Source organism: Astyanax mexicanus, chromosome 6 (assembly GCF_023375975.1).
Source record: "Astyanax mexicanus isolate ESR-SI-001 chromosome 6, AstMex3_surface, whole genome shotgun sequence".
Taxonomy (NCBI): Eukaryota; Metazoa; Chordata; class Actinopteri; order Characiformes; family Acestrorhamphidae; genus Astyanax; species Astyanax mexicanus.
This window is the reverse complement of record NC_064413.1, coordinates 45,859,027-45,885,884: the sequence shown is the minus strand read 5'-3', so window position 1 is coordinate 45,885,884 and position 26,858 is coordinate 45,859,027. Positions and strand designations below refer to the sequence as shown.

The following is a 26,858-nucleotide window of genomic DNA, read 5'->3' as shown; positions in this document are numbered from 1 at the left end:
GCATTATTAGACAGAAAAGCCTTTCACTCTATGCCAAGTTGTGTATAACACCTTATTATTTATTTTTCTTTTAGCTTAAGGTTGTGTTGCACCTAAATGCTTTAGGTGTTACCAAAGGGCTTTATGAAGAGAAATTCTCATTAACCACTTTAAATTTTCCCCCAAGTATTGAATTTCCCCCCTTTGCAACTTCTTATAAAAAAATTAACTTATCTTTTCCCTTTCATTACCATAACACCCAAAAGATGGAATATGACTAATTAAGGGGCAGGGCAGTTTGGCTACTCTTTCCTGTGGACAGTAACCATAGATCAGTGACTGTATTTTTTCCATGATGAGTTGGTGTCATGCTTACAGTGGAACATTACCACAGTAAAATCTCAGTCACTGCAGTAATTTCCGTACCTTTCTCTTGGGTAAGAAAAATCCTTCCTTAATTATTAACCTGGTTCTTAAGTACAAACCTTAAAAACCACCTTAAGTTTTTACTTTACCAATTCCTGATGTTTGTAAATTAACGATGCTATTAATTTCTACTTTTATAGTTTTAATGACATGTATGTTTTTAATTAATGCTTTAGGCTGTGGTAATTGGCACTTAAATAGTTACATATTTGTAGAGCTACTTTGTGTTTCATAGCTGATGAATGGTACATATGTGATGTACAGCATATGATCAGTGCTTGTGTTGAATGTGTGTTTTCTGTTATTATTATTTCCCAACCCTAGATTTACATACAAATGTGCTTACAAACTAGAAATTATAGTAACATATTTATTGATGCTTATGAATGAGTGGTAATCATTCACTGATTTCTTTACCCAATCATTATTTTCCTCATGAATTTATCTTTTCAGAAAAGATTTTTATGGAGAAGGTTAGGCCTAATAGAGCTTAGAGCCCTATTATTGAGAGTTACAAGCATTGGGCAAACTTTCGGTCCAACCTTTTGACAAAACACAAGTTAAAAAGCATAAAAAGTGCAGTGATAGCACTTATTAGATACCGCTGAACTGAGCATATGAGATTTCTCTCTTTCTCATTGACCTATAACTCCAGTCTCTGACTAAAGCCTGGTCATTTGCAACACTGTATGCTGAAGTAAGCAATAAAAAATCGGTGGTGTTAAAAAATGAAATAAATCACATTATTCAACCAAAAGTAAAGCAACCACAGTTTTAGCTTCTCTACTGGCTGTAGAGAAGCTAAACTCCTCAGTTTGAGGAGTAGATTTGCTCATCATACTACATGATCAGATTGTGAGGACCCTTTCTGTTTATGACATGGAGAAGAGGAGTTGTAGATGAACTTATGTGAACTACTTGAACTGTTAAATCATTATACTTACTGGACAAACTGAGAATCCAATGCAAAATCCACTTTGCTTCTGGTTCGGTAGACTGCACTGTAAACTCAACGACGGCAGTCTGGGAAGCTTGATCTGGGAGATGATGGGGCAGGCTTACCAAATGCAACCACAATGCTATTGTTTTTGTACTGGCCTCAAGTTAAATATAGCCATGTCTGAAGTGAAACTGTAGACAGCCAAATAAACATTACGAGACCTGAATGAATAATTAAGATCCCTGTTCCCTTTGTTTATCTGACTTTTTTGTTTTAAATAAAAGATGCTGACAAAAAGACTGTGATGATGCTGTGAGAATGTGCAAGTCCTTTACACTTCCTTTCAAAAGTGAGGCTTCGGTGTAATGTTTTACTACTGTTGCTACTACTGCCATATCGAATCAGCAAGTGTGATAAGAGTCTGTTGCTTGCCTGAGTTGCTGCTGCTGCTTCTGCCTCTTATGAAAAAGTGCAGATTACTCCTCTGCCTCCCTGCTGTGCGACTGCCACCGCTGTGAACCAAACATATAAAACAGTTCTTGGAAGCTTTATTATTTAGCTTTGCATTATTTATATATTCATTATTATTAGGGATGCACTGAATATTCAAAAACTGACATTTTTTAACTGAAAATAGCTTGACAAAAACATTTTCAGTAAAAAGTTTGAACACTAAAGTGAAATTGGAAAAAGTTTAGCAAGCCAGAGTGTTAAACTGGCAGTGAACTTCAGATGACAAAGGAAGTAAACAGAAGTGAAGTGTACAAAATTAGATTACTTATTAAAGACTTCTGTGTGTTGTTTAACATTGTGTAGTGACAGCATTACTGTCACTATATAAATAAATTCTATATAAATAAATTAGTGTTGAATAAATGTGTACATTTTATGACTCACTCTTAACATCTGGTTTGGGTTGTTCATGCACACCCATTTATCTTTCTCTGTTTATGGCAAGTTAACCAGCAGCACTGATATTTATTCATCTAAAAAAAATAATAATGTATGGAAATGTTTGAAGCAAAAATATTATACACCTTGACTAAAGGCTATAGCCAATTTGCAGCTCTTCATTTTTACATGGTGTTTAAAAAGGGTTCTTTAACTGATGACATGCATAAAACTAAATATTTAGATGTTTATCATTAAATTCAAGTGTTTTAAACATTTAAGCAATTTTCTTCAAGCATCTGTTATATCTGTTCTTTATGGAGGCAAAAGTAGATATTCTGTGGCATCCTTCGAAGAACTATTTGAAGCAGTTTTTGAGTAGTGTAGTATTAGCTCTGAATGGGTTTGTTTGGGTCTTGCTATACAGTGGTTGTGTGCTGCAGCTGGTGCTGCTGACACGGATCATTCTCTGAGCCTTCTCCCTCCATCTGCCCTGCTATCCGTGTGGAGCTCACTCCGGCCTAATTGGGTTCTTCTTAAGCTGCTTAAAGCCCGCTCAAATTTGGGCCTCTATCTCTATGCCAGCCTCCAGGCTCGTCTCCCTCCACGCACACAGCCCTAACCACGCTGGATGTGCTAATGAAGCTGTGTAGCTCTGCAGGTTTTCTATGTTAAACACTCATGCAGCATGCTGTGGTTTGTCACTGCCGCCGTCTGTGTTTTATTGCCATCATTGCTAACCACTTCCTGTTTCCTGTTCTAGTGGTAACCATGGGCCACGGTGTCGGCTGAGGATCTGGAGGGCTTTGCACACACCTATCGTGAGTACACTATGACAAACCTCATTCTGGTTGTGTTTTTAATTAAGTATTTATACTGTATGTGCTGAGCAGAAGTTGTTTAGGTGTAGTTAATGATTAGAGTAGAGCTGCAGCAACAACCTGCACAGCTGACTTCTAGGAATTTTGTTGTTTCCTTTTATGCCAGTGCCCTAGTAATGTGTCCCTATAATAGTGGGCATAAGCAATGGTACTTTATTTTAGGGGTGAAACATTTCCTTCGAGTACCTCAAGTAAAGAAAATTAATAAAATAATTTTCTCTGCCTTGAGGATCATTTATTTAATTGTTAAAACTCAAAGCATGTTATTTCAAAGTGGCTAATTTTAATGTGGCACAAATCGATAATGGCGACAAAGGTGCCACACAAAAAAATTGCAAGTTGTTGTTCAGTTATCAGCATAGTAAGAGCTAGAAAGAAATCCTACCGCTTATATAAAAAAATGCATAGTCATCGCTCTCTGGTGAGGATCTGTGATAAATTCTCTGAAGGAGCGCTTATTATTGAGTGCTTTCCACAAAGTTTCTTTTAAAGTAACTTTATGTGTCTGGTTCACTGCTTTATTTCTAAGTTTTCATTCACAAACCTACGTTCTGAAGTATAATCCAGTGTCGGTAGCTCTGAGTTATTCTGTGGTTTGTGTATAGCTACACAAGGTCTGAGCATGAGATCAGCTTCCACACAGTGTTTTGAATCATTGATTCAAATTTGCACTCAATTCATTAAATGAATCGTCTCTACACTTAACCCATCGTGTGAGCTCCTCAAAACATCCAAACACAAAGAATTCACAAATATCACAAAGCAAATTAATAAAGTACTATGTTCTTACTTAAAAAATATAAACATCACATTGTTCATCTTTTTTTTTCTTTATGATTTTTTTGTATTATTATTATTAATAAAAAAGCAAAGCTGATATTTCCACAGATCATGTTTCAGCTAACTAAGGCTCAAATTGTTTATGCTTTAAAGTTGCTAGAAGATATGAGAGCAAAATCAGAGTGAATGTTCTCAGAAGTGTTTTAAACTATTTTAAGTCATTTTATACCGACTGGTTCATCCCTGTTTGCTCATTTTTCCTTTCATTTAAACTTTGAATAGACTAAACATGCATGTACCAGTCAGTTGGATCCTAAGGTGGCACAACCCAGGAACATAGCAAATGACTTAGCGAATGTACATAGGACGTAAACTCATTTGGCCATATACTTGATAGACACAAAACAGAAATTTGACAAATCAAATACGTTGTATATTTATAATTCTCAAAATAGCATCCTCAATTTGATATACAGCATCATTTTATATACCATGATATATGGTATTGCTGTTGTATTGTCTAACCCTACTAGTGGTTATACGTTTGTATACTGTAAATTAACAGACTGACCAGAGACCATAACCAGTATAACCAGAGAATGCCATTAGACATTAGAGTTTCTCCTGATCAGCATAAACCACTTTGATTTTCTTCTTCTAAATAAGAACCTCTGGTACTCTAGAGCTGCAAGAGAGATCTTTTTACCAACAGTTATCATCACTAATGAACCCCTAACAGAGAACAGAGTAAAAGCTCATACAAAAATATGCAAAGAAGGTGGACAGACTATTTTTTATTTAGGTCTGTAGAAAATGCTGAATCGATTGTTATTAATTGCCTAATTATTGAATCTCATATTCTGCTGCCTCAGTGTGCCTTTCAAAAGAATTGCTATGATCTACTTGCCCTCAGAACTCCCTGGATTTAGCAACTAGTGCTTCATAATTATACATGATTGTGTGACTCTTACTCTCTCTCCCTCTCAGCCTGTTTGTAGAGGCTCTTTAAAGCCTCAGGATTGAAATGGTGAAGTCTCTTTTAATTGGATCATTTTCCTCTGATTCACTTTGTAATGATGTGTCTCTAAGAATGTATGTTTCTCTTTCTCTTTTTCTTTTTTTATTTCTCACTAATGTCCTAGGCTTCCACCTCTGTATATGACATGGCCACGGCCTCGTCCAGAACAGATTGTAGCAATAACCACGGAAGGACGTCGCAGCTACATGCCATTGGTAACCCATTTTGAAATCGCAAGTGGAAAAACATATCTAGCTTTTCTGTGATCGAGAAGCTCATGTATAAATTAACCTACCAGTTTAGTTGGTTGAAGTTTGGTCTATTCTGCTTCAGTTTCATGTGCCAAACTCAAGAGGAAGAAGACTTTGTTTGGGACGGCCATTTATGTGGAGGTGACAGCGGAGGGTGAGAGCAAGAAGACGGCCAAATCCCATAGCTCCTCCAGTCCCAAATGGGAAGAGCGGCTCACCTTGTAAGTAACCTCATCCTCAGCCCAACACTCCCCACATCCGCTTTCATCAATGTCACACAGAAAACTTGCATCATTATTTTTGCTGGTTTCAGCAAAATATCTAATAGAAATGCCCCAAAATAACTAAAAACTTTATTTAACATCCATGAATTATTTTTGGTTTAATGATAAGACCATTATTGTATTTTATGGGTCACAGACACTTTAAAAAGTGGAACGTTTCTTACAGCATCTTGTCCTTGACTGTATTTCCTGAAGGCACAAAGTGACGTACTGGGCAATCAGTATGTGTTAAAGTACAATTTATAAAGGTGTGTACCTCTGACTTCCTTTATAAAATCCCAGTGTTCTTGGACAAAAACCAGATCATTTTCAAAGTGTGCTTCTTCATAAGCATCAGAATCTGATGCTTATGATTCTGATGGTCCGTTTTTTTAAATTTAAACAATTCAGATGCTTAAATAAAATATCATGTTTTATATTGCTGATTCTAACTTGATTTATGAACTTTATGTTGAGACATGTAAAATCAAGATTTAAAACAGTATATTTATTTTAAGTCCTGTGACCATCGCAATCAGAAGAAAAACTGAACAACTGCTTAATTGATGAAACTGATTCAATAATTTAAAGTTAGTATTTAAAACTGGGCCCAGGCTCTTGTGTGGTAAACTTCTATAGTTGCCTTCTTTACACAGAAAAGGGGACAAGGAATGCAATTTTTTAAATTATTTGCTATTATTTACTGTTAGTAAAATGTACTATATTTAATTAAAGGTATAGGATAACAAAAAATGGTAATAGTTTACAGGAAATTGTTAAAGTAACATGTTCTACATGGGTTTTACACTGTATGGACAAACGGTATTGGCAACTGCTCATTTGTTCTTTCTTCTGTAATCATTGATATTTAAAAAAGTAGTGATGAGAGTGTTAAGGTGAGGAAGCCAATAGGCTTTTGCCGCTCTATTGGTAATATGCCTTACAGGGAATAGAGAAGCTGTGTGTGTATACATTTGTTGATCAGTGTCTGAAAAGCAGTGTCCAACATTTAGGCACAGTGTATTTCTAGTGTGTCAGCAGGTTTTCTGTTCTATTTTAACTACAGGGAAATTGTTGCCTGTAGTGATCTACCATGTCCTACAGAACAATCAGATATAGAAGACAAACACACACAAAAGGAATATAGTCAGTTGCACTAGTTTTAGATATACTGATCTTTATATTTTGAAGGCCTTAAGCTCCAGACATATCAGTGATGTTATGAGTAAGATTATCTTTGGTTACAGACATGCTGGTAGTTAGAATTCTCTTGTTGCCTTACATGCCTTGCCCATCATTTTCCTGGTATTTGTTTTTTCTAAGAAGACCATGTGATGTTGGTATGAAATCTGAAGAGGGAAGGTTCCCACAGGCACACCTAACAACAAGGAGTAGGTTGTGTTGTATTCCTAGAGAAGAAAGATTCCAAGTCATAATCCTTACTGCTGTTGAACCAAGTCTGGCAAGTCATAACCCTAAAAGAGCTGTTGACACTTGTACGGTATTTTTATGCTTGTGTGTAAAATCAGCCCTATATACTAACTGAGCTAGCAGAAATCATGTGAGCTGTGCAGAAACACTGCTCTTGCAGACTAGAGAGTGCAGTTTCTGCAGAAACTGCTAATGGGATTGCATCTCAGATTGTTGGTATATAGTAAAATTAAAATACATACAGGCAATAGAGCTGTGTCCACACACTTTTTGCTAAAATACCTAAAGGTTTTAAGGTCTAAACCCTCCTCCATGCACAGACAGTACTGAAGAGCAATAGGGAGAAAAGAGCCGTGCCACTCTTCTCTCATTCTTTAAAAAAAAAAAATGTAGGTCAATATAATGAATTCATAAAGCAAGCGTCACAATTAAAAGGAAATGGACACATTTAAAATGCATTCCTAAGGAACAGTTTTGCAACTGTTGTACTTGCTATACAAATACTACTGCTTTTTTCCAAAAACTGTATACAAGCAGACTCCAGACTACTTAATTTGTTTGAATGGGGACGATATCTCAAGTTAATGAGATCTCACTAATAAGCAGTTTAGAAATACTGAGCTTCAGACATAAGTAAATTATAGCACACACATTTACACACTTGCTAATGGACTGCTAATAGTAAAGTCTGCAATAAGAATTAATTTAAGGGAATTCAGTTACGGTTTAACAGTTGATGGAACTGACATCCAGAACAGTTTCTCTCCCTAGACTGTTTATTTCACACGCTTAAACCAATTCACCAGTGGCTGTCAGACATTGTCAGAATGAGCTGCGTTGCATGGGCGACTGTGTAATTTTTCAGCTGCATTTCTCAGAAGCCCACAGGTCAGAATTCTCTGTATAAACACCTCCACCCACTATGAAGGAAATCCAGCAGAGCTGTACAGAGAGCTGCTGGCACAGCGAAGCTGCACTGCTCAGGCAGGGAGGGGGATTGGCGGGGAGACATTTTGCAAGTCATTGGTATTGTATTCTAATCTCGTTTTTGGCCTGGGTCCTCTTGCTGTTTTTAAGCTGCCTTCTGACTGAAGCTGTAGTCTGAGGGAGTCCCTGTGTTGCTCTGGTGTGAGAGAAGACTGCAGTGTTGGTTATGCACTGCTGTGATTTGGTGTAGGAGAATCTGTGCATCAGTGGATTAACACTGTTTGCCTGGACATCAGCTTGTAAAATACTTAAGATTAGGGCTGGAATTCTCTAAGAACATAATTTTATTTTATTGAGGGTGCAAAAATGCAGTTACACTGGCATGCCAAAAGTCATGGGACAGGAACTGCTACCTTGTAGGATCTCATTAAGGCCAGTGAATTGCAGCAACTCGCCATGACATCACTTCCACAAATGGAAGGAATACAGCTGGAAGGAAGCTGAGACATTATCTCTCAACAGCCACCAACAGCTCTGTGGTATTTGTAGGCGCAGGATTGGAGTTCTTGGCACAACATCCCACAAATGCACAGTTAGGCTCATGTCAGCTGCCCACGCTGGCCACACAATTTGTCAAACTCTTCAGCTTAGTACACATTGTGCCCAATGACTGTGCATTACCCAGTTGGAATATCCCATCACTTTTGGGGTTGCATGAAGTTCATAAAGGACTGCAGTGAAATCTATTGGGTGCTTGTGTACCTGTGAGTCCATTGTTGGGGGGTGTTTAATAGAAGTAGTCTTGTGGGTCTTTAGCTTTTCTATCCCTTGGAAGCTAATGAATTTTGTTCTTACCTGCATTGAATGTGGATGTGACTGTCTGCCAAATCCGGTCTTATCACATCGACAATTCAAGTCATAGGCCGCCGGTCACAATCAACAGGCACCTATGGACAGCCCCTGCACTGTCCACTGTGGGTGGTAGTGCTTTGTATGACTGACACCCAGTACAGAAATGGCCAAGCAGCCTCCTAAGATACCTCCATAATCTCATAATCTCTTAATAATCAGTTTTCATATTGCTTTTCTCTTCATTAGAACTGGCATAATTAAATTACAATAAAGCTTGCACAGCCTGCTTCATGTATCCCTATATGCTAATGTTTTAACTGAAATAATATGCTGGATGTGCATTATGTAGCCTGCAGTGTTTTATTTCTTTAAGAATGTGTTATGCACTCTGCTTTAGTAGCTTTGCTTTACTACCTGTACACTGCTCACAGACTAAAATAACTTGAAGCAAATCTCCAAAACCTCCTCATCAGTGGGGCTTTTCCTCTGACTGGCTTCTGCTCATCTCTCTGCTCAGACTGACTGCAGAACCAGCAAGTCCCCAAAAGAGCAGTCAGACAGAGCTCTGAGCAGCTGCTGATGGGGACTATAACTCCAGGCTCTTTTGTGGCTGCTGATTGAGCTAATGGGAGAGAATGAGAGGACGATGATGGAGGGGATAGAAGAGAGAGCTGCTGTTTGGCTAAAGCCCCTGTGTGCAGAATACTAACTGCCATTCTGCTCATCTGCAAAGAGCTGGGAGGGAGGGAGACTGAGCCGGAGAGCGAGTTCGTCCTTCTGACAGATTTAGAGGTGTTTAGTCAGACATAATGGTGTTTAATAAGCTGTGTGTTGGTGGACTGATAGATCTACACTGTTGGTGAGCAGAGAATCAGGTTAATGGTTTTTCTAATTTTTCATTTGTTCTATTTAATAGGTCCATCTGTTGATTATTTAGCAGTTTGATGAACTGACTAGTACTCTTAGGATGCATATTATAGCATTGTTTTTTTTAACACTGTAGCAAAACACTGTAAAAACTATCAGATATTACTGTATATTTCTGCTGTCCTCTTATTGTGTCTTTTGAGTGCTATTAGGGTGTGATATAGCTCTAGATTTGTTTAGTTGGATTTTTCTTATGGACCAGGTAACTGAGTGAGTAGAGAATGAGAGGAGGCTAGCATTAGCTCTTTGCCTAGTTTGCCTCTGCTGCTTGGTCACATGCCTAATTTGAGCACAGGGAATTTTGCAGTCATGAGGTCTGATTCGTATAGCAGCCCCATTCCCTTGATGATTTTGAGTCTTTATTGCCTTCAACACGTTATTCTCCTGAAGTGTTTTACTATTTTACCTGATTTTACTAGAGCTTTTGCTAGAAGTCTAGGTTTGTGTAAATTGTTGAGAGGATGAATTTGTTCAAAATTAGTATGAAACGGTTTTAGGGTTTGAAATTTATCTTTTTTTTGGTCCCATTGATTATGCTAGATTTTCATTTGAAAGAGAAAACAATAGTTTTTTTGAGGTTAACGGTTTGTCAGTTCCATATTTCAAACTGTGTGGATTGTGATCTTTTCACATTCAGTGATGCCTAATTGACATAGCAGTTTCATAAACCCTATGAAATCTAATTACATGTACATTTTCTGAAAGATATTAAAGTGGGACCATCTTCACCATTGTTAGTTTCTATTCTGTTTATGTACTTTGCTGTGATTTAAACACAAGTGTCCTGACCAAGCTCTAGTATCAAGTCGGTATTCAGTATCATCCAATGACCTGTTTCACCTAGTTCAGATATCAAAATCAATATTGGGACAGAAATGTTTGGGTCAATTTATCCCTACACTCATCCTGTTCTGTCTCACCTCTGAGTCACAGGAGAGGCTTATCCTAAAAGCTGCAGAGGAGATCTCCGGAGACAGGAGTGTGAAATTTGATTAGACACTTTGTCTGTGCCCGGTCTCCAGTGCACAGATCGATCAGGGAGTCCGCCTTGGGATCATTTGAGAAGGAATGGTGAAACGGTTACCATGCGACACTGATGAGGCAACCTGGATCTGGTCTACTCTCTGATGATATGGGCTGGGTTATTTTAATAACTGTAGGAGGTTTAATGAGGAGTTCTTCATGATGTGCACTTTTGATAAAAAATAAATAAATAAACAAAATAAGTGTCGGATTGCAATGCTTTTAAAAGGAAAAAGAATCTTACCAGAAACAATACATTTACATTTTATTTTAACAGATAGAGGAAATTATTAATTCAGGTACAGATATAGAAGTAGTGTGTAAGGCAACATGCCAGACTTTTCAGCATGAAGTTCTAATGTTTCCTATTGGTGTCCTGCAATAATCCTTCCACAGATTTAGCAGTAGAAGTGTTCATAACTTGTAAAAAATCTCCCACACATTTTAATCTGTGATTGGTCTGGCAATGGCACAGCTTTTGGGTTTTGAAGGCAAGCTCTTTCAATGGCAGCAGCATGTGGATGAGCATTGTTCTTTCAGAATATTGTTCTGGAGTGTGCTTTCAGAAATGGTAGGGTCACTGATTGCAGGCCCATATTAACGTAACAATCAATGCTGTCAAAGTGTCTGTAATGAATACAAAAGGATACCACACACCTTTACAACAGGCCTTCTTGACATCTTCAATCTAAATTTGTAATCATTTTGGTTCCGGGTCGCCACTGTCCCTCTGCATTGCATTGCTTTTGTTTTTGAGTAAGATAAATGTAAAACCAACAGTTTACACAGATTCTGTTCACAGAGAGTATTGTCTTTCAACACTTATACAAAACTTATACACTCTATATAACTCTATGGGGTTCATTGCAAGATATCTGGTGTCACCGGTGTTCATCACTCTCTGTGTTCCAGAAATCTCCATACACACAGCATGCTTACGCCGATTATAATGCCCTTATTTTCATTCCACATCTTACTCATTTTTCCTGCCTAAGGCAGCAAACAAACAGTGTCTGCTCCTCTTCTGCATTTCAGTCAAGATGCTCCTGCTGATAGCCGTCACTGCCAGTGTCTTGTGCATCCTTAAAAGCCTCTTTCTTGCGGTTGTCTGTGTTTGTGTGTGTTGTCTGTTGTTTTGCAGGAATGTAACACCACACACACAGTTGGATTTTAAAGTATGGAGCCATCACACTCTAAAGGCAGACACACTGCTTGGGAAAGCCACTCTAGACCTGCGCCAAGCTCTGGAGCAACACGACAGGAAACGTATGATACAAACACCACACTGCATCACAGTTTGAATGAAAATCATTTGAAGCATTAAAACACACTAGGAATGTTAAAGCTGCGTCTGATAGAACAGGCGTGATGCTTCATATTCTGTTCAGTTCTCAGTAAATTATGATTAGATTATTATTTTAGTAAAATATAATATACCATTTATTGTAGCACTTAATATTACATTTGTCTTTTGAGGAATTACTTTTATTTTAGATAAAATTGGTTGGACCAGTGGTCTTAAAAAATATCATTAAAAAGCTTCTTAATTTCAGTAATTCAGATAAATTTTATTTTATGTAGATGTATTACACACAGAGTGATCTATTTTAATCGTTTAATTATTTTTTTATTGATGATTAAGGCTTACAGCCAATAAAAACCCAAAAATGAGTATCTCAAAAAAAATTGAATATTATATAAGACCAATTGGTACTTTTGGCAGTGTGGGCAGTGTGCCAAGTCCTGCTGGAAAACAAAATCCATATCTCCATAAAAGTTGTCAGAAGAGGCTAGCATGAAGTGTTGTAAGATTTTCTGGGAAACACTGCACTGACTTTGGACTTGATAAAACAGTGGACAAACATCAGCAGATGACATGACTCTCCAAACCATCACTGATTTCTCTCCACTCTTCCTTCAGACTCTGGTCTCATGATTTACAAATTAAATGTAAACTTTTCTGATGGTCAGTGATGGTTTGGAGAGACATGTCATCTGCTGGTGTTGATCCACTGTGTTTTATTATCAAGTATAAAGTCAGTGCAGTTTTGTTTTCCCACAAAATCTAACAGCACTTCATGCATCCCTCTGCTGATAACTTTTATGGAGATTTCATTTTCCAGTAGGACTTGGCACACTGCCCACACTGCCAAACGTACTAATTGGTCTTATATAATATTCTAATATTCTGAGATACTGACCTTCGGGTTTTCAATAGCTGTAGGCCATAATGATCAACAATAAAATAAATAAACGCTTAAAATAGATCAATCTGTGTGTGGTATATCTCTAAAATGTATGAGTTTGACATTTTGACCTGAATTACTGAAAGTAAGTTTTCAATGATAATTAATTTTTTTGAGATGCACTAGTCTATTGCTTTGGTCAGGAATCAGTCAGTGATGTCAGTGTTTTTGTATGTGTGCATGCAGTTGAGAATGTAAAGGAGGTGCTGAAGCTAACTCTGGAAAATAAGAACGGTGTGGTGACTTCTGGAGAGCTCACTGTCATCTTAGACGGCTTCACTGTTGAACCGGATTCTTTGCATAATGGTAATGCCACCACTACAACAACCAGTGAGTATTTGTTTGTAGTCATTGGTGAGTCCACTTCACTAGTGCGGGGCGATATGATCTTAAATTATTACGATGAATTAACCAATTTTACTTGAAATATGATTTAATGGCACGCAACATTTTTGTTTGGAAGAAGCTTCTCATTAACAATGTTTTCAGCAGTCAATTGTTGATTAATTCTCCAGCACTAGTCTTGACTCCTTATTTTTTTCATTTACTCACTCACACACTTATGGTTAAGCAGGGTTTTGGCACTTTTTTGTTAAACTGCATTGTCTTAATTTTTTTTAAACAGAAGTTCAGCAGAATGGAGATGCCATTCATGAGAATGGGGAGGATGGTGCCACCAGGGCCCAGAGCAGGTGAGACCACTTTTTCCATTATTCTAGCACCCTGGCTCCTAAACCTGGAGTACTGCCTACCCTGCATATTTTGGCATTTCTTCCTGCTTTCAATAGACCTGATCCAACTAATCAGCCAATTTACTAAGCCTTTTCTATACTGAATTGTGTATTTTGGATGGAGGCCTTCATAGTGATCAATGTTCAAAGTAGGGATAACTGATATTGCTTCCTGGGAGCTTTGAAAAGCATGCTACTTTTTTTGACAGTTTTTGCAAAAAGACATCAAGAAAATTTGATGCAAACATGTGATTCACGTGTCCAAAAGTTCTGTTGTGCATCTACAGCTGTTGGACAATGAAACTGAAACACCTGTCATTTTAGTGTGGGAGTTTTAATGGCTTTCATGGTGGCCAATCTTCATTATTTGCACATTGCACCAGTAAGAGCAGAGTGATTAGCACCAGTAATTATCAGGGTAAGAGCACAGTTTTGCGTAAAACTATTTCAATGCACACAACATTATGGGTGACATACCAGAGTTCAAAAGAGGACAAATTGTTGGTGCACGCCTTGCTGGTGCATCTGTGACCAAGACAGCAAGTCTTTGTGATGTATCAAGAGCCACGGTATCCAGGGTAATGTCAGCATACCACCAAGAAGGACCAACCACATCCAACAGGATTAACTGTGGACGCTGTAAGAGGAAGCTGTCTGAAAGGGATGTTCGGGTGCTAACCCAGATTGTATCCAAAAAACATAAAACCACGGCTGCCCAAATCACGGCAGAATTCAATGTGCAACTCAACTCTGCTGCTTCCACCAGAACTGTCCGTTGGGACAATAAATTATTGTGGTCTAAAACCAGATGTTTCAGTTTCATTGTCCAACCCCTGTATGTGATGCTGAGTTTGTCCTCCTGGTAGTACACCATAATGCAATGCAGCATTTTTTTTATCATGATTTTTTAGCTTTGGCAGCAGCTCTCCTGTGTCCATTATTATTGTAAAGTTATTCATTAAGTTCCTCTTCAAGCAGCCAGGTGTTTGCAAACTAACTGATGCCAGCTGTCATTGTAAACATTGCAGTGTCGCTCTATGAATGGCTTCATAGTGGCATTGTTTAGATTTAGCTGTGTTTGCCAGCTGTGCTGTATGTAAAGTGGCTTTGTATGGGAAGCTGTTGCTTGCTGTGGTAGAGTGTCAATAAACAGCCAGACGTGGCAGTCATAACTTCCTGTCCCACACATTGTTTCCTGCCAGTGTTCGATCAATAAGCTCCCCCTACACAGTCTGCAGATGTAACTGCTCTGTCTTGTAAGAGCCCCTCCAGGATTACCTGAGGCTTTACCTCTTACTCAGAAGTGCTAGACTAGAGTCTGTGCATCAGCCTTTTCCTTGAACTCCATGTGCTATGGGATTATAGTTTTATTTACCAAAAAGTTTTATTACTTTCACTACCATTGACATTTTTGTGAAACATTATAAAACATAAATTTCCATATATGTAATTTCCATCAATGCATGTATTTGTTCTTTACAGTGTGTAGAGTGAGTATTGCTTTTTAAGAATATTAAAAGTGTATTTATTCAGCTGCAGTGGCATATAAAAGCTGTTGTATGGTGCGTTGTAGTACTGCTTCCGTTACCTCCATCTTCCCACCTTGATGCACTTGCTGTATCTCTCATTTTAAATTAATAGGCTTTTGCAAACTTAAAAAAAATTGATATGACATTTACAAAATATTCTGAAGCAGCAGCAGAAATATATATGTATATATGTAGCGTATTTAATATATGTATTTCATTATTCAGCTCTGGAAAAAAATGAGAGACCACCTCAGTCTCTGAATCAGTTTCTTGTATTTTGCTATTTATAAGTATATGTTTGAGTAAAATGAACATTGTTTTTATATTCTATAAACTACGGAAAACATTTCTCCCAAATTCCAAATACAAACATTGTTATTTAGAGCATTTATTTGCAAAAAATAAAAAATGGTTGAAATAACAAAAAAGACAAAAAAAAAAAGAACACAATTTTATATTCATACAGAGTGCAGAAATCAATATTTGGTGGAATAACCCAGGTTTTTAATCAGTTTTTGTGTATTTTGGCTTGTTCCCCTCCACCAGTCTTAAACACTGCTTTTGGGTAACTTTATGCCACTTCTGGTGCAAAAAATATTCAGGTTTTCAATTTGGTAAAATCAAAGAAACTCATAATTTTTAACTGCTCTGTTTTTTCCATAGCTGTGCGAAAAACTGCTAAAACGATAAATAAAATTTAACTGTATGCCATGGGCTTTAGAAAGTAAAGCATTGTAGAATATATATAGTCCCATAATTCCCTTAATTCTTTGTTGTGGGTTTCCCTGGTTTGAGATTTTAAGCAACAGATTTGAAGCGTCGCTTTGAGATTCCCCTGCGCTCTGTGTCGATTCTTCATCATGGCTGCCCTCTTTCTTCTGTGTCCTGCATAACAACAGACTCAATGTCAGACTGGCAAATACGTCAGAAGTGCCCTCTCTCCTCTTCTCCCACTCACAAGCAAAACACATGCCACCACTTCCTCTTCCTTGATCACTGAACAGGCCAAAGGCCGCCTTCCTCTGTGTTGTGTGGCTCCCTTTTTGATCTGGCTGCTGGGTCTAGTTTCTGATACTGTGCTTGTCTGTACTAAACAGAGAGGCAAGCAATTTTGTTTATCCTGGTATCTAACTTTGATTTTTGATATAAATATAAACCTGTAAATAGTAATTAGGTAAAGGAACATAATTAATATACAGATATACAAATAAGTCTAGTCTGTATATAGTAGTGGATGTTTTTTTTTTATATTTAGTTGGGGGTGTTTGCACAGAAGTTAACATTTTTTTTGCTTAAAAGAAACACCACTGGTTGTACCAGCAACTTCCAGGGTGTTGTACTGTACTACTTGAATAAATTGTCACTTGTACCATTGTCTCTTTAATCTAAATAAAAAGAAAACAAGGTTAAACATACGCCTATGGTTCTGGGCTTAGTTTGCATCAAACTATAACTTTGGCACTGTTGTACTCCTTCCTCTTTGACATGATTCAAATCATGATTCACTCTGAATTAGAGCATCAGCCAAATACCATAGAAATAATTGTAATTGAACAGATTTGCTGTTTTGACTTCACTGCTAATGGAAATACATAGTTCATCTTTCAGGCTTTGGTGAGTCACCATTTCCAGACATTGTGTAATTTGTGCAGATGTTTAGTGTGGAAATGTGGGTGTATCTATTTTTCAATCTACTTCATAGGGCACATATTTTTTGTTGATCTCAGTTGTAGAAACATCAGTTCAGTAGGTCAGTACATATGAAATTAAGAATAAATTGTGTTATTAAGCATGAGCCACTGCTTAACATTTTTGGCAAATGAAAGCTGTTGAGTTCATTCATTATTTCCAAGACTGTAATATACCTTGTAATAGCTCACTGGCACCTGTTGTAGTAGGCTTGTTTGTGCTTAAACCTGCAGATACTCAGCCACAAATTATTATATTTATTATTATTATTACTTAGGATATAAGCCTTTAAGGACTGTCCTTTTACAACTCTCAGACCTCCAGCTAGTAGTAAATTCCTGAATGTGTTTTGTGTGCTTTGCAGCTCAGTGAATGGCACAAACGGAGTTGAAAGTGAAGCACCATCCACCTCTTCTGGCAACAGTGAGGGCAGCTCTGTTCCTATTGTAAATGGTGAAGGAGAGCCCACACCTACACATCAGATCGCCAGCCCAAAGGCAACGTCCATCCCGAACCCTGCAGACAGGGACTTAGACAGTACGACTGGTGAGTACCGCTGCTGTGCTTACTGGGATGCTGTCACACATTTGCATCCCAGAGTCTTCTGGATTGCTTGCAAAGGTCACTACTGTAGAAAAGGAAAATAATAAGCACCTATTTCAATACAGCCATTGATTTATGAGTAAACTCTTTGCAAAATTCAAATCGGAATGGTCATAGAAGGATTGAGCTTCCTGACTGATATTATTTCTTTCCACGGATCAAAAGAAAATTACTTCTGCTTTCAGATCTGAATCTGGTAGTGTTTTTAAACACCTGTCACTGTAATTAAAAATAAAATAACTTTGACTATGTTATTTTGTGCATGGTAAAGACACAGTTATTGGGACATCTGGTTATTCATTGTTTAACAAATGCAGGTTAAGCTATTTAATTAACTCTTTTGTCCAGGGAATGTTTTCTGCTCCATTTTGAGCATTGCTGTGATTGTTTGATTGTACTTAGTTATAATAACATTTAATAAGTAGATGATGTTGGATGATCCCACTCCTACCTCATCCTCTACTCCCCGACTCATTCCAAAAGTACAGAATTATTAATGGAGTGCCGTTATTCCAGATACCACAATCCCACTTCTGTACAGCTCAATGCTGGGGTGTTTTTTCCTTTTCTATTGTCAGTACTTCTCTACAATGAGTAGACTAGCTGTGTTTGGGTGTTAATTATTGTTACAGGCCTACAGGCCTAGTTGCCATTGCAAATTGTTGTTGATTTATATGATAAGTTAACATGAGGGTAATCATTTTTGATGGTCTCGATATTGCCTTTGTGCTTGTGTTTATTTCTGTGTATTTGCGTGGATATGTTAAACCATGTTTGTCGTTCTGTTCTGCTGAGAGGCTGTGTATCCTGGGACAATTTATCGTCCATTAAAAAACAGTTATTGTGACAAGTCTAGGAGCAACTTAGTGGCTAAATGCATTAAAAGGTGGTGTCCCCGAACATTTGGAAATTAAGTGTATGACTGCAATTCATGCACCTAAACACTTTACAGATGCGTCAGTAGGAGAAAGACAGTTCTTAAACCAGTCTTCCGTTGTTGCATGGGTTGTACAACATTTTGCAGTACTCTCCATAGTGAATGTGCATGTGTAGAGAGCAGAGTAGAGGATTTACTGTGTCTGCTGGGGCTCATTTTCATTAAGGTGCTTGCTAATCCATGCTGCTGTCAGCACCTCTGCTCAGCTGAGCTCTGAGAGCAAGCAGCCAGAACAGGTCACGGCAAAGACACTCACTCAGGGGTTTGGCCTCATGATTGACACCTCAACCCAGCAGGGAAGAAGTTCAAATGGTTCAAATTGAGCTCTGTTTAATAGGGAATTGGTTTAAACATAGCTATTGTTAGATTTTTGGAATCTGTTGAGACCAGATTATGGTCTTTTTAAATGTGTTTCCCTTTTTTTTCCCCTCATTCTGCAGTTAATGGGGAGAATTCTGCTGCTGCATCCACAGTGGAGCAGGTGCCTCCCCCTGCTGGTGGGAGTGAGGAAGGCAGTGAATCTGCAGCTTCATCATCTCCAAGACAGCCTGCTGCTCCTTCCAACACGCAGCCCACTAGTGCCGCTACCGCCGCTGCCTCCTCTTCAACCTCTTCCTCGTCTACAGCTTGCCAGGCGGCTGCTGCTGTTGCTGCTGCTACATCCTCTAGCTCTACAGCAGAGGCTGCAACTGGCAACAGCACAGCCACGGATGGAGCCAAACCGCGCCAGCAAGCACCTAGCTCTGGCACTGCAGACCCTTTGCCTCCTGGGTAATTCTCACACATTGTCACAACACAAACAGTAAGCAGGAATTTGAAGCATGGTTTGATAAACATGAAAAAGAAACCTGTGGCAACGTTAGTTTGTGTTTATAGACCTTTTTCACAGTTGCTGCATCGTCATGTCCAGCTCTGAATAGTAGCATTATCCACCGTTTTTCAGACTCCCTCAGACATCTTTACTGGGCTTCAGCACAGCTAACAGAAGCACAGTGAACATGTCTGGACATTGCTCCAGCATGGTCTATAGGCTAGTGTGTATTAGGAATACCGCTGACGTTTAATACTTGAACAGCACGACTCTCACAGCACCATATGTGAGCCTGTTCCAGTTTTTACATAGTAGAGCATTTGTTTATGATCATCACATGCCTTATTCTGGAGAAAGAAAAGAGGAGAAAAAAGGCATCAGGTTCCCCACTTAGTCCATGTAAACATTACCACAGCACCCTGAACCCCACAGCTAACACAGAGCCACAGCGTCATATTTCTACATTAAGCTATGCACCAACACATGCTGCTGACAGTCCTCACTGATAGTACTCTAAATAAATGATGAAATGTATTAATTTTGATGTTGAGTTTAGGGTTTTTAATCACTATTTGTCACTATCTGAGTCAGAGTGAATGCTGAGTTAAAAAACAATTTCACTCTGGTTTTATTGATGTAATAAGCAGAGCTTTTTAGCTGGAGTTGAATAGTTAAATCCTGATGGCATATAAACTCTGGTAAGGGTGTTTAACTAAATTATTGGTGTATTTAGGAATGGGCAGTAGCCTCCGCTATTGATCACAACACAAACGGAAATCACTTAACGCTACTATTTACTCACGGAACACAGATGTGTAAAAAAAAAAATATATAGATAGATTATACATTTCTAGTAGTAGCTATATGAACAGCATATCTTCTTTTAAGATTGCAGTGTGGTCTAAAAATCTGATAAAGGTAGCTGATTTTTTGCCAAGTAATGGTATTTCTCAGTTCATTTATGCTCTTATTCAGAGTATCCTCAGATTTCTCAGTCTGCATGAAATCAGAAATAAGCTAGCAGTGTTCAACACAGCACCTGCACCTAAAGGATCTAAATAATCTTCATCTTCAAGCTGATGTATGGTCATATTGTGGCCTGATGTGTTTACAAAGAAGCCAAGCATTAAGTTTGGGTATTACAGTATGTTTACATCACAACTTATTCTGTATATTGGCTGATGGCAAAGGCAAATATGGTTATTGCCTGACCCATGTATTCCATTATCTGGTTATAACTTTGATATTATGCATCAGTTGTATTATAAAGTACATTTAAACACAATCACTGTTTATAAGCCACTTTTTAATTTTTTTTCTTCTTCTTCATCTGACCCTGTGCTCATAGGTGGGAACAGAGGAAGGACCCACATGGCCGAACTTACTATGTCGATCACAATACGAGAACCACAACATGGGAAAGACCACAGCCCCTGCCACCAGGGTCAGTCGTCTACTCTTTTGCACTGATGAGGGGAATCACTTTTGAAACATTGTGTGAACTTGTAAGTGATTGTGTGTGTTGTTCTGTGGGTTTGTGTAGGTGGGAGAGGCGAGTGGACGACAGAGGCCGAATCTACTACGTGGACCACAACACACGGACCACTACGTGGCAGAGGCCCACCATGGAGTCAGTGCGCAACTTTGAGCAGTGGCAGTCTCAGCGCAGCCAGCTACAGGGAGCTATGCACCAGTTTAACCAGAGATACCTCTACTCGGTACAAAAACCAGTTATACTGACTATTATTTGCATTTTACATTAAATAAATACAGATAACTGAAGACCACAAGGATGTATAAAGAATGTATAAATATGTAATGTACTTAATCACAATTATCCACACATAAAATGCCATCTATCACTATTAATAACATTTGTTTGCTTATATCGACACTGTATAGACCTAAACATCTACTGTTTTGATTGCAAATGATCATTTGGTCATACTATGCTTACTTTACTCATTAGGGCAATGGTAACAAATGTTATCGGTGTAGGGCCGATGTGGCTGCAGGTTTTTATTCTAAACAACCAGTCAGTTGGTCAGTCTTCAAGCTACTGATCTTCTGTTCTTCTGTTTGGCTGAAATGAAAACCTGCAGCCACACCTGCCTCTTTGTGGATAATGTTTGACACCTGTGCATTAGCAGATTCACACTATGGAAGTGGCTGGAAACAACTTTGATTTGATCAAAGGAGTCAAGAGAACTTGGCTCTGTTTTAAAGCTGTTTTTCTAAGAGCCTATTTTTAAATGGTTCCCTTTATCCTATATATTTCACTATAAAGGCATGAAACTGGAACCACATTCATGAAAGTATCTTAAAGGCATTTTTTAGAAACATTTTTTTAATTTGATACCATTTTATTCTTATTTTTTATTCATATTCTTTTTTTTCTATTAATTAAATACTAATAATACTACTACTACTAATAATAATAATAATAATAGTTTTCCTATTTAATAATGTTCTTAATTATTTTTTATCACTCCAATCTCCTCACACTAATGACTTATCCTTAAAAGTGCAGATTATTGGTAAATTGCAGTTAGTTCCTGAGAGGAAAAATAGCTTTTTTAAGGCCTTTTTTAAATGTTGGTTCTGCTTTACCTCAGTTTTGCATTATGAGTTAATTCAAATGAACAATGTCAATGTTTTTTGGTAAGAATATTAAATGTAGAATTTATTCTATGTAAAACATTGGCTACATTTGAAAACTGAAAGAAGAGTTGGTGATTCTCCCCCAAACTTCCTTTAGGAAAGCTTTTGTGAGTCTGGCCTCTTAGTTTTACACCCAAATAATGCACTAAAAGCATGCCTAAATGAGTTTCTATTACACCTAATTTGAGTGAAATGTTTCATTATTTACACAGTAAACAACATAGTATAGAACCATTTTAGAATAAATGGTTTGAGGGGTGAACAAGGACATGGGGTTAACAGTATTAAAAATACACTTTATCTTTTCAATTTCTAGTTTCACACATACTACATCTTTGATGTTCTTCTGTACTGCTAGACTTTCAGTAGCTTGATTAGCTTCTTCACTCCATTAGAGAGTTTCACTTTCAGAATGTGGCACTTTGAAGGACACTTGCTGGGCCTTTGAGATGCTGGTTAATCTTGTCTCAGTTTGATCACAGTGATAAGCTTATCTAGCCTTTGGTAGTTTATATAGCCGAGGTGTTCAGATGGAACTGCTTGTGAGTTGGAGCAGAGCTCCTGTAATTTCCTCAGCTAAACTGGAATATATTTCCCTGTCTTCTAATGCCTGTCTTTCTCTCTCGATCTCGTAATATGTATTTGGTCCTGTTTCGGAGACAGGCTTCAATGATGTCGGCAGAAAATGACCCTCTGGGCCCACTACCTCCTGGTTGGGGTGAGTTTTTTTTTTTTTTTTTTTTTTTTTTGTTATCTGCTGCATTGTGTTTTGGGTCTTACAGGCTCTGAAAAATAACAGAGGAGAGGAAACTTGATTGTTTATTGATTAACAATAATGTTGGATCTGTTTTCTTTCCTCAGAGCGACGAGTGGATTCTAATGATAGGGTGTATTTTGTCAATCACAATACCAAGACTACCCAGTGGGAAGATCCACGCACACAAGGGTGAGTACCAACTTAATCACTGTTTTTCAGATGATGTCTTAAGGTTGTATGCCAGCAAAGATGATACTTTAATCAAACAAAAGTGTTTAGTATAAAAACGTACAAATTTGTTTGTTTTTATTTATAGTTTTCGAGCATTTGGGTAACTTCTATCAGATGTGTACACTTAAACATCCATAGCTAATGTGAATAGACTACTTTGATGAATGAGATTTTGTCAAACCTCTGAAATAAGTGCCATGTATCACTTTATATTCTTTATTTAGCTTTAAAAATAAGTAAATAATAGCATGTTAATTGAACTAGAGCTGGGCAATATGGTAAAAATAGATAATGTTTAAAAACATTTGTCACTATTCGAAAAAATGGCTACACTCCATCCAAAAAAAACAGGAATGAAATGTGCAGTTAGCCAGGGTTATTTATATCCAGGCACCACTCATAAAAGCATATTGTTTGTCATGACACAACCACCTATACCAATATAGTAAAATATTGTCAAATTGCCCACCTCTAAAGAGAACCTTGAGCTGCCCAGCCCAGTCTACTCTACTGTAGTGTTGAATGTGGGCCCCTAAACACCATATATATTTATATGTTTTATATATATATATTTATATGTTTTATATATATATATATATATATATATATATATATATATATATATATATATATATAAACAAAGCATATGATTTGCTGCTCTCTTTCTCTGTCGTTTTTAGGCTGCAGAATGAGGACCCTCTACCCGAAGGCTGGGAGATCCGCTATACACGAGAAGGGGTTCGATACTTTGTGGATCACAACACCCGCACCACCACATTCAGTGACCCAAGGACTGGCAAGTCCTCTGTGTGAGTACATATTCATCAGCCACAGACATCACTTTCTTTGTGCTTTTTAATGTGTTTAGTTTAGTAACAACTTAAAATGTATTTTGTGTATGCTTTAATAAGTGTTTTTTCTTATCTTGCCTTTTGTCTTGCAGCACCAAAGGGCCTCAGATAGCATATGAGCGTAGCTTCCGTTGGAAACTGGCTCACTTTCGCTACTTGTGTCAGGTAAGAGTAGTTGTATTCATGCCTGCCATCTGCATTTGGATGCTGTATATTGCACATACTGATTCCCATGTCCCGTCAGTCACCAAACGTTTGGTTTCTTTTTCCTTTCCAGTCCAACGCACTTTCCAGCCATGTTAAAATCACAGTGTCTAGACAGACGTTGTTCGAAGACTCTTTCCAGCAAGTAAGAGTTTTCCCACTTCTCCCTCTGTGTGGAGCATGCTCACAGGAATGCCATGTTTGCTTTGGTTGTAATGAAAAACGTTCTAGTTAATTTTTTATCGTGTGAGTAAAACTTCATATTGTTTGATAGATGGCTGCTTGTTATGCCTATGTGTGTTTTTGTGTGAACTTACTTATGTGTTAACTATCTTCTCTACTAGATAATGGCTCTGAAGCCTTATGACCTTAGGAGAAGGCTTTACGTCATTTTCCGAGGGGAGGAGGGTCTGGACTATGGAGGCCTTGCCAGGTTTGCTCAGTTATACAGTCATACACCAGTAATATTTTTTAATGTAATTCTGTGTTTTGTAATGTTAAAATGTACCTTATACTTTGGTTCAGTATGAATGTTAAAGGAGCAACGTGTACTAAATGAGAGCAAATTTCTACCACAGTTCAGTTTCAAAATCACAGTTAGGTTTCAGCCTGCCCCCTTCCCCACCAGATGTAAAGCTCACACATGTTGCCAGGTTAAGGACACTGAACTGATGCAAAAGAGCCTAAGAACATGATATCACTAAATGGAGAAAATATAGACTCACCTCTATACCTCTGTCAAATATTTCTGCCATGCTTATTGCTGTGACCTGTCTGCTCCTCCTTTTTTACTAAAAGAAGTTCATGTTAGCATGTTGTAGCCAGCATTTGTCTGAACAACTTTACCTGTTAAGTTTAATACTTTCTTCATATTCCCGTATATTGGTTGTGATAAAAATGTACTACTAAAACCGTAATTCCATAAGGAGACCCTCATTATGCAGTAACTCTGCTTGGAAGCTGGTCCTTTGTTAGCTATTAGCAGTAAACAATAAAGCAGCACTTTAGCTTGTGAGTTTCTTCTTCTTTTATTTTTTTAGTAATATTTCCCAAATATCTCAAATACTTGCTGCATTGATAACCTGGCTGCACATGTACCACTGAGCATGAATGTTAAAATGACTTAAGATGGCCATTCCAACTTGTGCTTGTTTATAAATGATCTAGCTAAGTTTAGCTAACTTTAGGTGAAGCTCAGGGCTTACCTTTTAGTCTTGCAGCTTTTTAGAAGGATGCCAAGGGTGCAGCATGCTATTGTGTTCTGTACCTGGCAACCTGGGTTGGGGAAACAGGAATGGGCAGTGGGTGTGATCAGATGCTATAACACATTTCTGCTCCATTACGGACAATAATAAAAAAAAAAAATCATCATACTTTCTCTTGCTCATACTGCTGCTGTTGCCTTAATATCTGATGACACATACTGATCAGTTTATACATTAATACAGTAAATACCATGCATATTGGTTTGATTTTCACAATCTTTGATGTGCTTGTGTGTTTTGTTTTTTAGGGAATGGTTTTTCCTTCTCTCACATGAGGTCTTGAACCCCATGTACTGTCTGTTTGAGTACGCCGGCAAAAGCAACTACTGTCTGCAGATAAATCCCGCCTCCACCATCAACCCAGACCACCTGTCCTACTTCTGCTTCATTGGCCGCTTCATCGCCATGGCAAGTGCTTTTATTTACAGTCCCTGCTTCTCTTCTCTTTCACGTTCAAGTAACTTAAGGTCTGGGTTAAAACTTTACAAAACGATGTATTCAAAATGAATTGTTGTTCAGGTTAACTGTATACATTTTCTTTTTTTATTGTGTCTGAGAGATATGTATAGTAAGGGAGTAGAACCACTATACTACTGTACTTAAGTACAAAAATACTGTATCTGTATCTACTGGAGTATTATTTTTACTTCCACTTTTACTTCACTACATATTTTCGCTGATTTTAATACTTTTACTTTGATCCATTCACTGGGTTTGATGAAGCTTTCTCATCATTGAGTGAATCAAGTGATCAAGCTGACCTTATAAGATCTCGCTGCTCCCATTCTGCCTGTCACTCAGAGAACTTTCCACTGATTTCTTTAATAACTACACTAATAACACAGTATTTTACTTTTACTTTCAGTACTTCAGTACTACATTTTACAAAAAAAAAATACTTCTGCAGTACTTAAGTATAAAAATGTTTAGTTCTTTAGTACTCACACACTTAAATGTGGTGCTTAAAGAACACTTAAAGATCACTTTTGTGATTGAGTACTTGTACTTTTACTCCAGTCTCGTCTAAGACCAACAGCAGTTATTTAAAATATTATATATTGTAAATAATGAAAATCATTTACATGCACAAACGATTCTGTCTACTCCTAAACCTCCTATAAACACTTTATGTTCTCATTATCATTTTAATCACCACCACAAACAGTAAAGATTTGTTATGGTGTTTCATAAAAGGTTTTATTGCTGATGCTATAACATATTTATTGAACCAGATTAAAAAGATGTAAGAAAGATCAAGTTAAATTTGTTTTTAAAAGGCTTTTCTCATGATCTAATCGATACACATTTATTCAGTGACACTGACCATTCTAAACAGATACAACTGGTCCATCTATGAATGGCTAATGATGCACATTAATTGCACTGTTTTAATGAGGCAGAGTTATTGTCTGTTATGGTTATATACATCGCTTCAGAGGATTTATATCCAATTAAGAGACCATTCTAACAAGCTCTAAAACAGAGCTTGGTGCAGTGTACATGTTCTGTATTGTTGTACATTATTAAACAAGGACAGGTATGTGCTGGTTTATGAGTGTCTTCATGTGCTGTGTGTCTGTAGGCACTCTTCCACGGAAAGTTTATCGACACAGGCTTCTCCCTGCCTTTCTACAAGCGCATGCTCAACAAGAAGCTAATCCTGAAGGACTTGGAGTCAATTGATCCAGAGTTCTACAACTCTCTGATCTGGATCAGGTATGGGCTGTCTGTACTCTCTTCACATACAGCTCTTT

At 37.7% G+C, this 26,858-nt stretch overlaps 1 protein-coding gene across 2 annotated transcripts in view; it reads left to right on the top strand.

Moving 5' to 3' along the window:
• The window catches only part of LOC103040182 (NEDD4-like E3 ubiquitin-protein ligase WWP1), a 50,535-nt gene that overhangs the window by 15,287 nt on the left and 8,390 nt on the right, over positions 1-26,858 (top strand). For both annotated transcript variants that reach the window (XM_049480024.1, XM_022673411.2), the window contains exons 2-19: positions 3,000-3,057; positions 5,040-5,130; positions 5,249-5,387; positions 11,731-11,855; positions 13,022-13,165; positions 13,461-13,527; positions 17,149-17,330; positions 18,765-19,095; positions 20,484-20,579; positions 20,679-20,853; positions 22,460-22,514; positions 22,658-22,742; positions 23,465-23,593; positions 23,728-23,800; positions 23,913-23,984; positions 24,184-24,272; positions 25,353-25,512; positions 26,687-26,820. In XM_049480024.1, coding sequence (XP_049335981.1) covers positions 5,061-5,130; positions 5,249-5,387; positions 11,731-11,855; positions 13,022-13,165; positions 13,461-13,527; positions 17,149-17,330; positions 18,765-19,095; positions 20,484-20,579; positions 20,679-20,853; positions 22,460-22,514; positions 22,658-22,742; positions 23,465-23,593; positions 23,728-23,800; positions 23,913-23,984; positions 24,184-24,272; positions 25,353-25,512; positions 26,687-26,820 — 2,126 coding nt within the window. In that variant the 5' untranslated portion in view covers positions 3,000-3,057; positions 5,040-5,060. The remainder of the gene's footprint in view (positions 1-2,999; positions 3,058-5,039; positions 5,131-5,248; positions 5,388-11,730; positions 11,856-13,021; positions 13,166-13,460; positions 13,528-17,148; positions 17,331-18,764; positions 19,096-20,483; positions 20,580-20,678; positions 20,854-22,459; positions 22,515-22,657; positions 22,743-23,464; positions 23,594-23,727; positions 23,801-23,912; positions 23,985-24,183; positions 24,273-25,352; positions 25,513-26,686; positions 26,821-26,858) is intronic.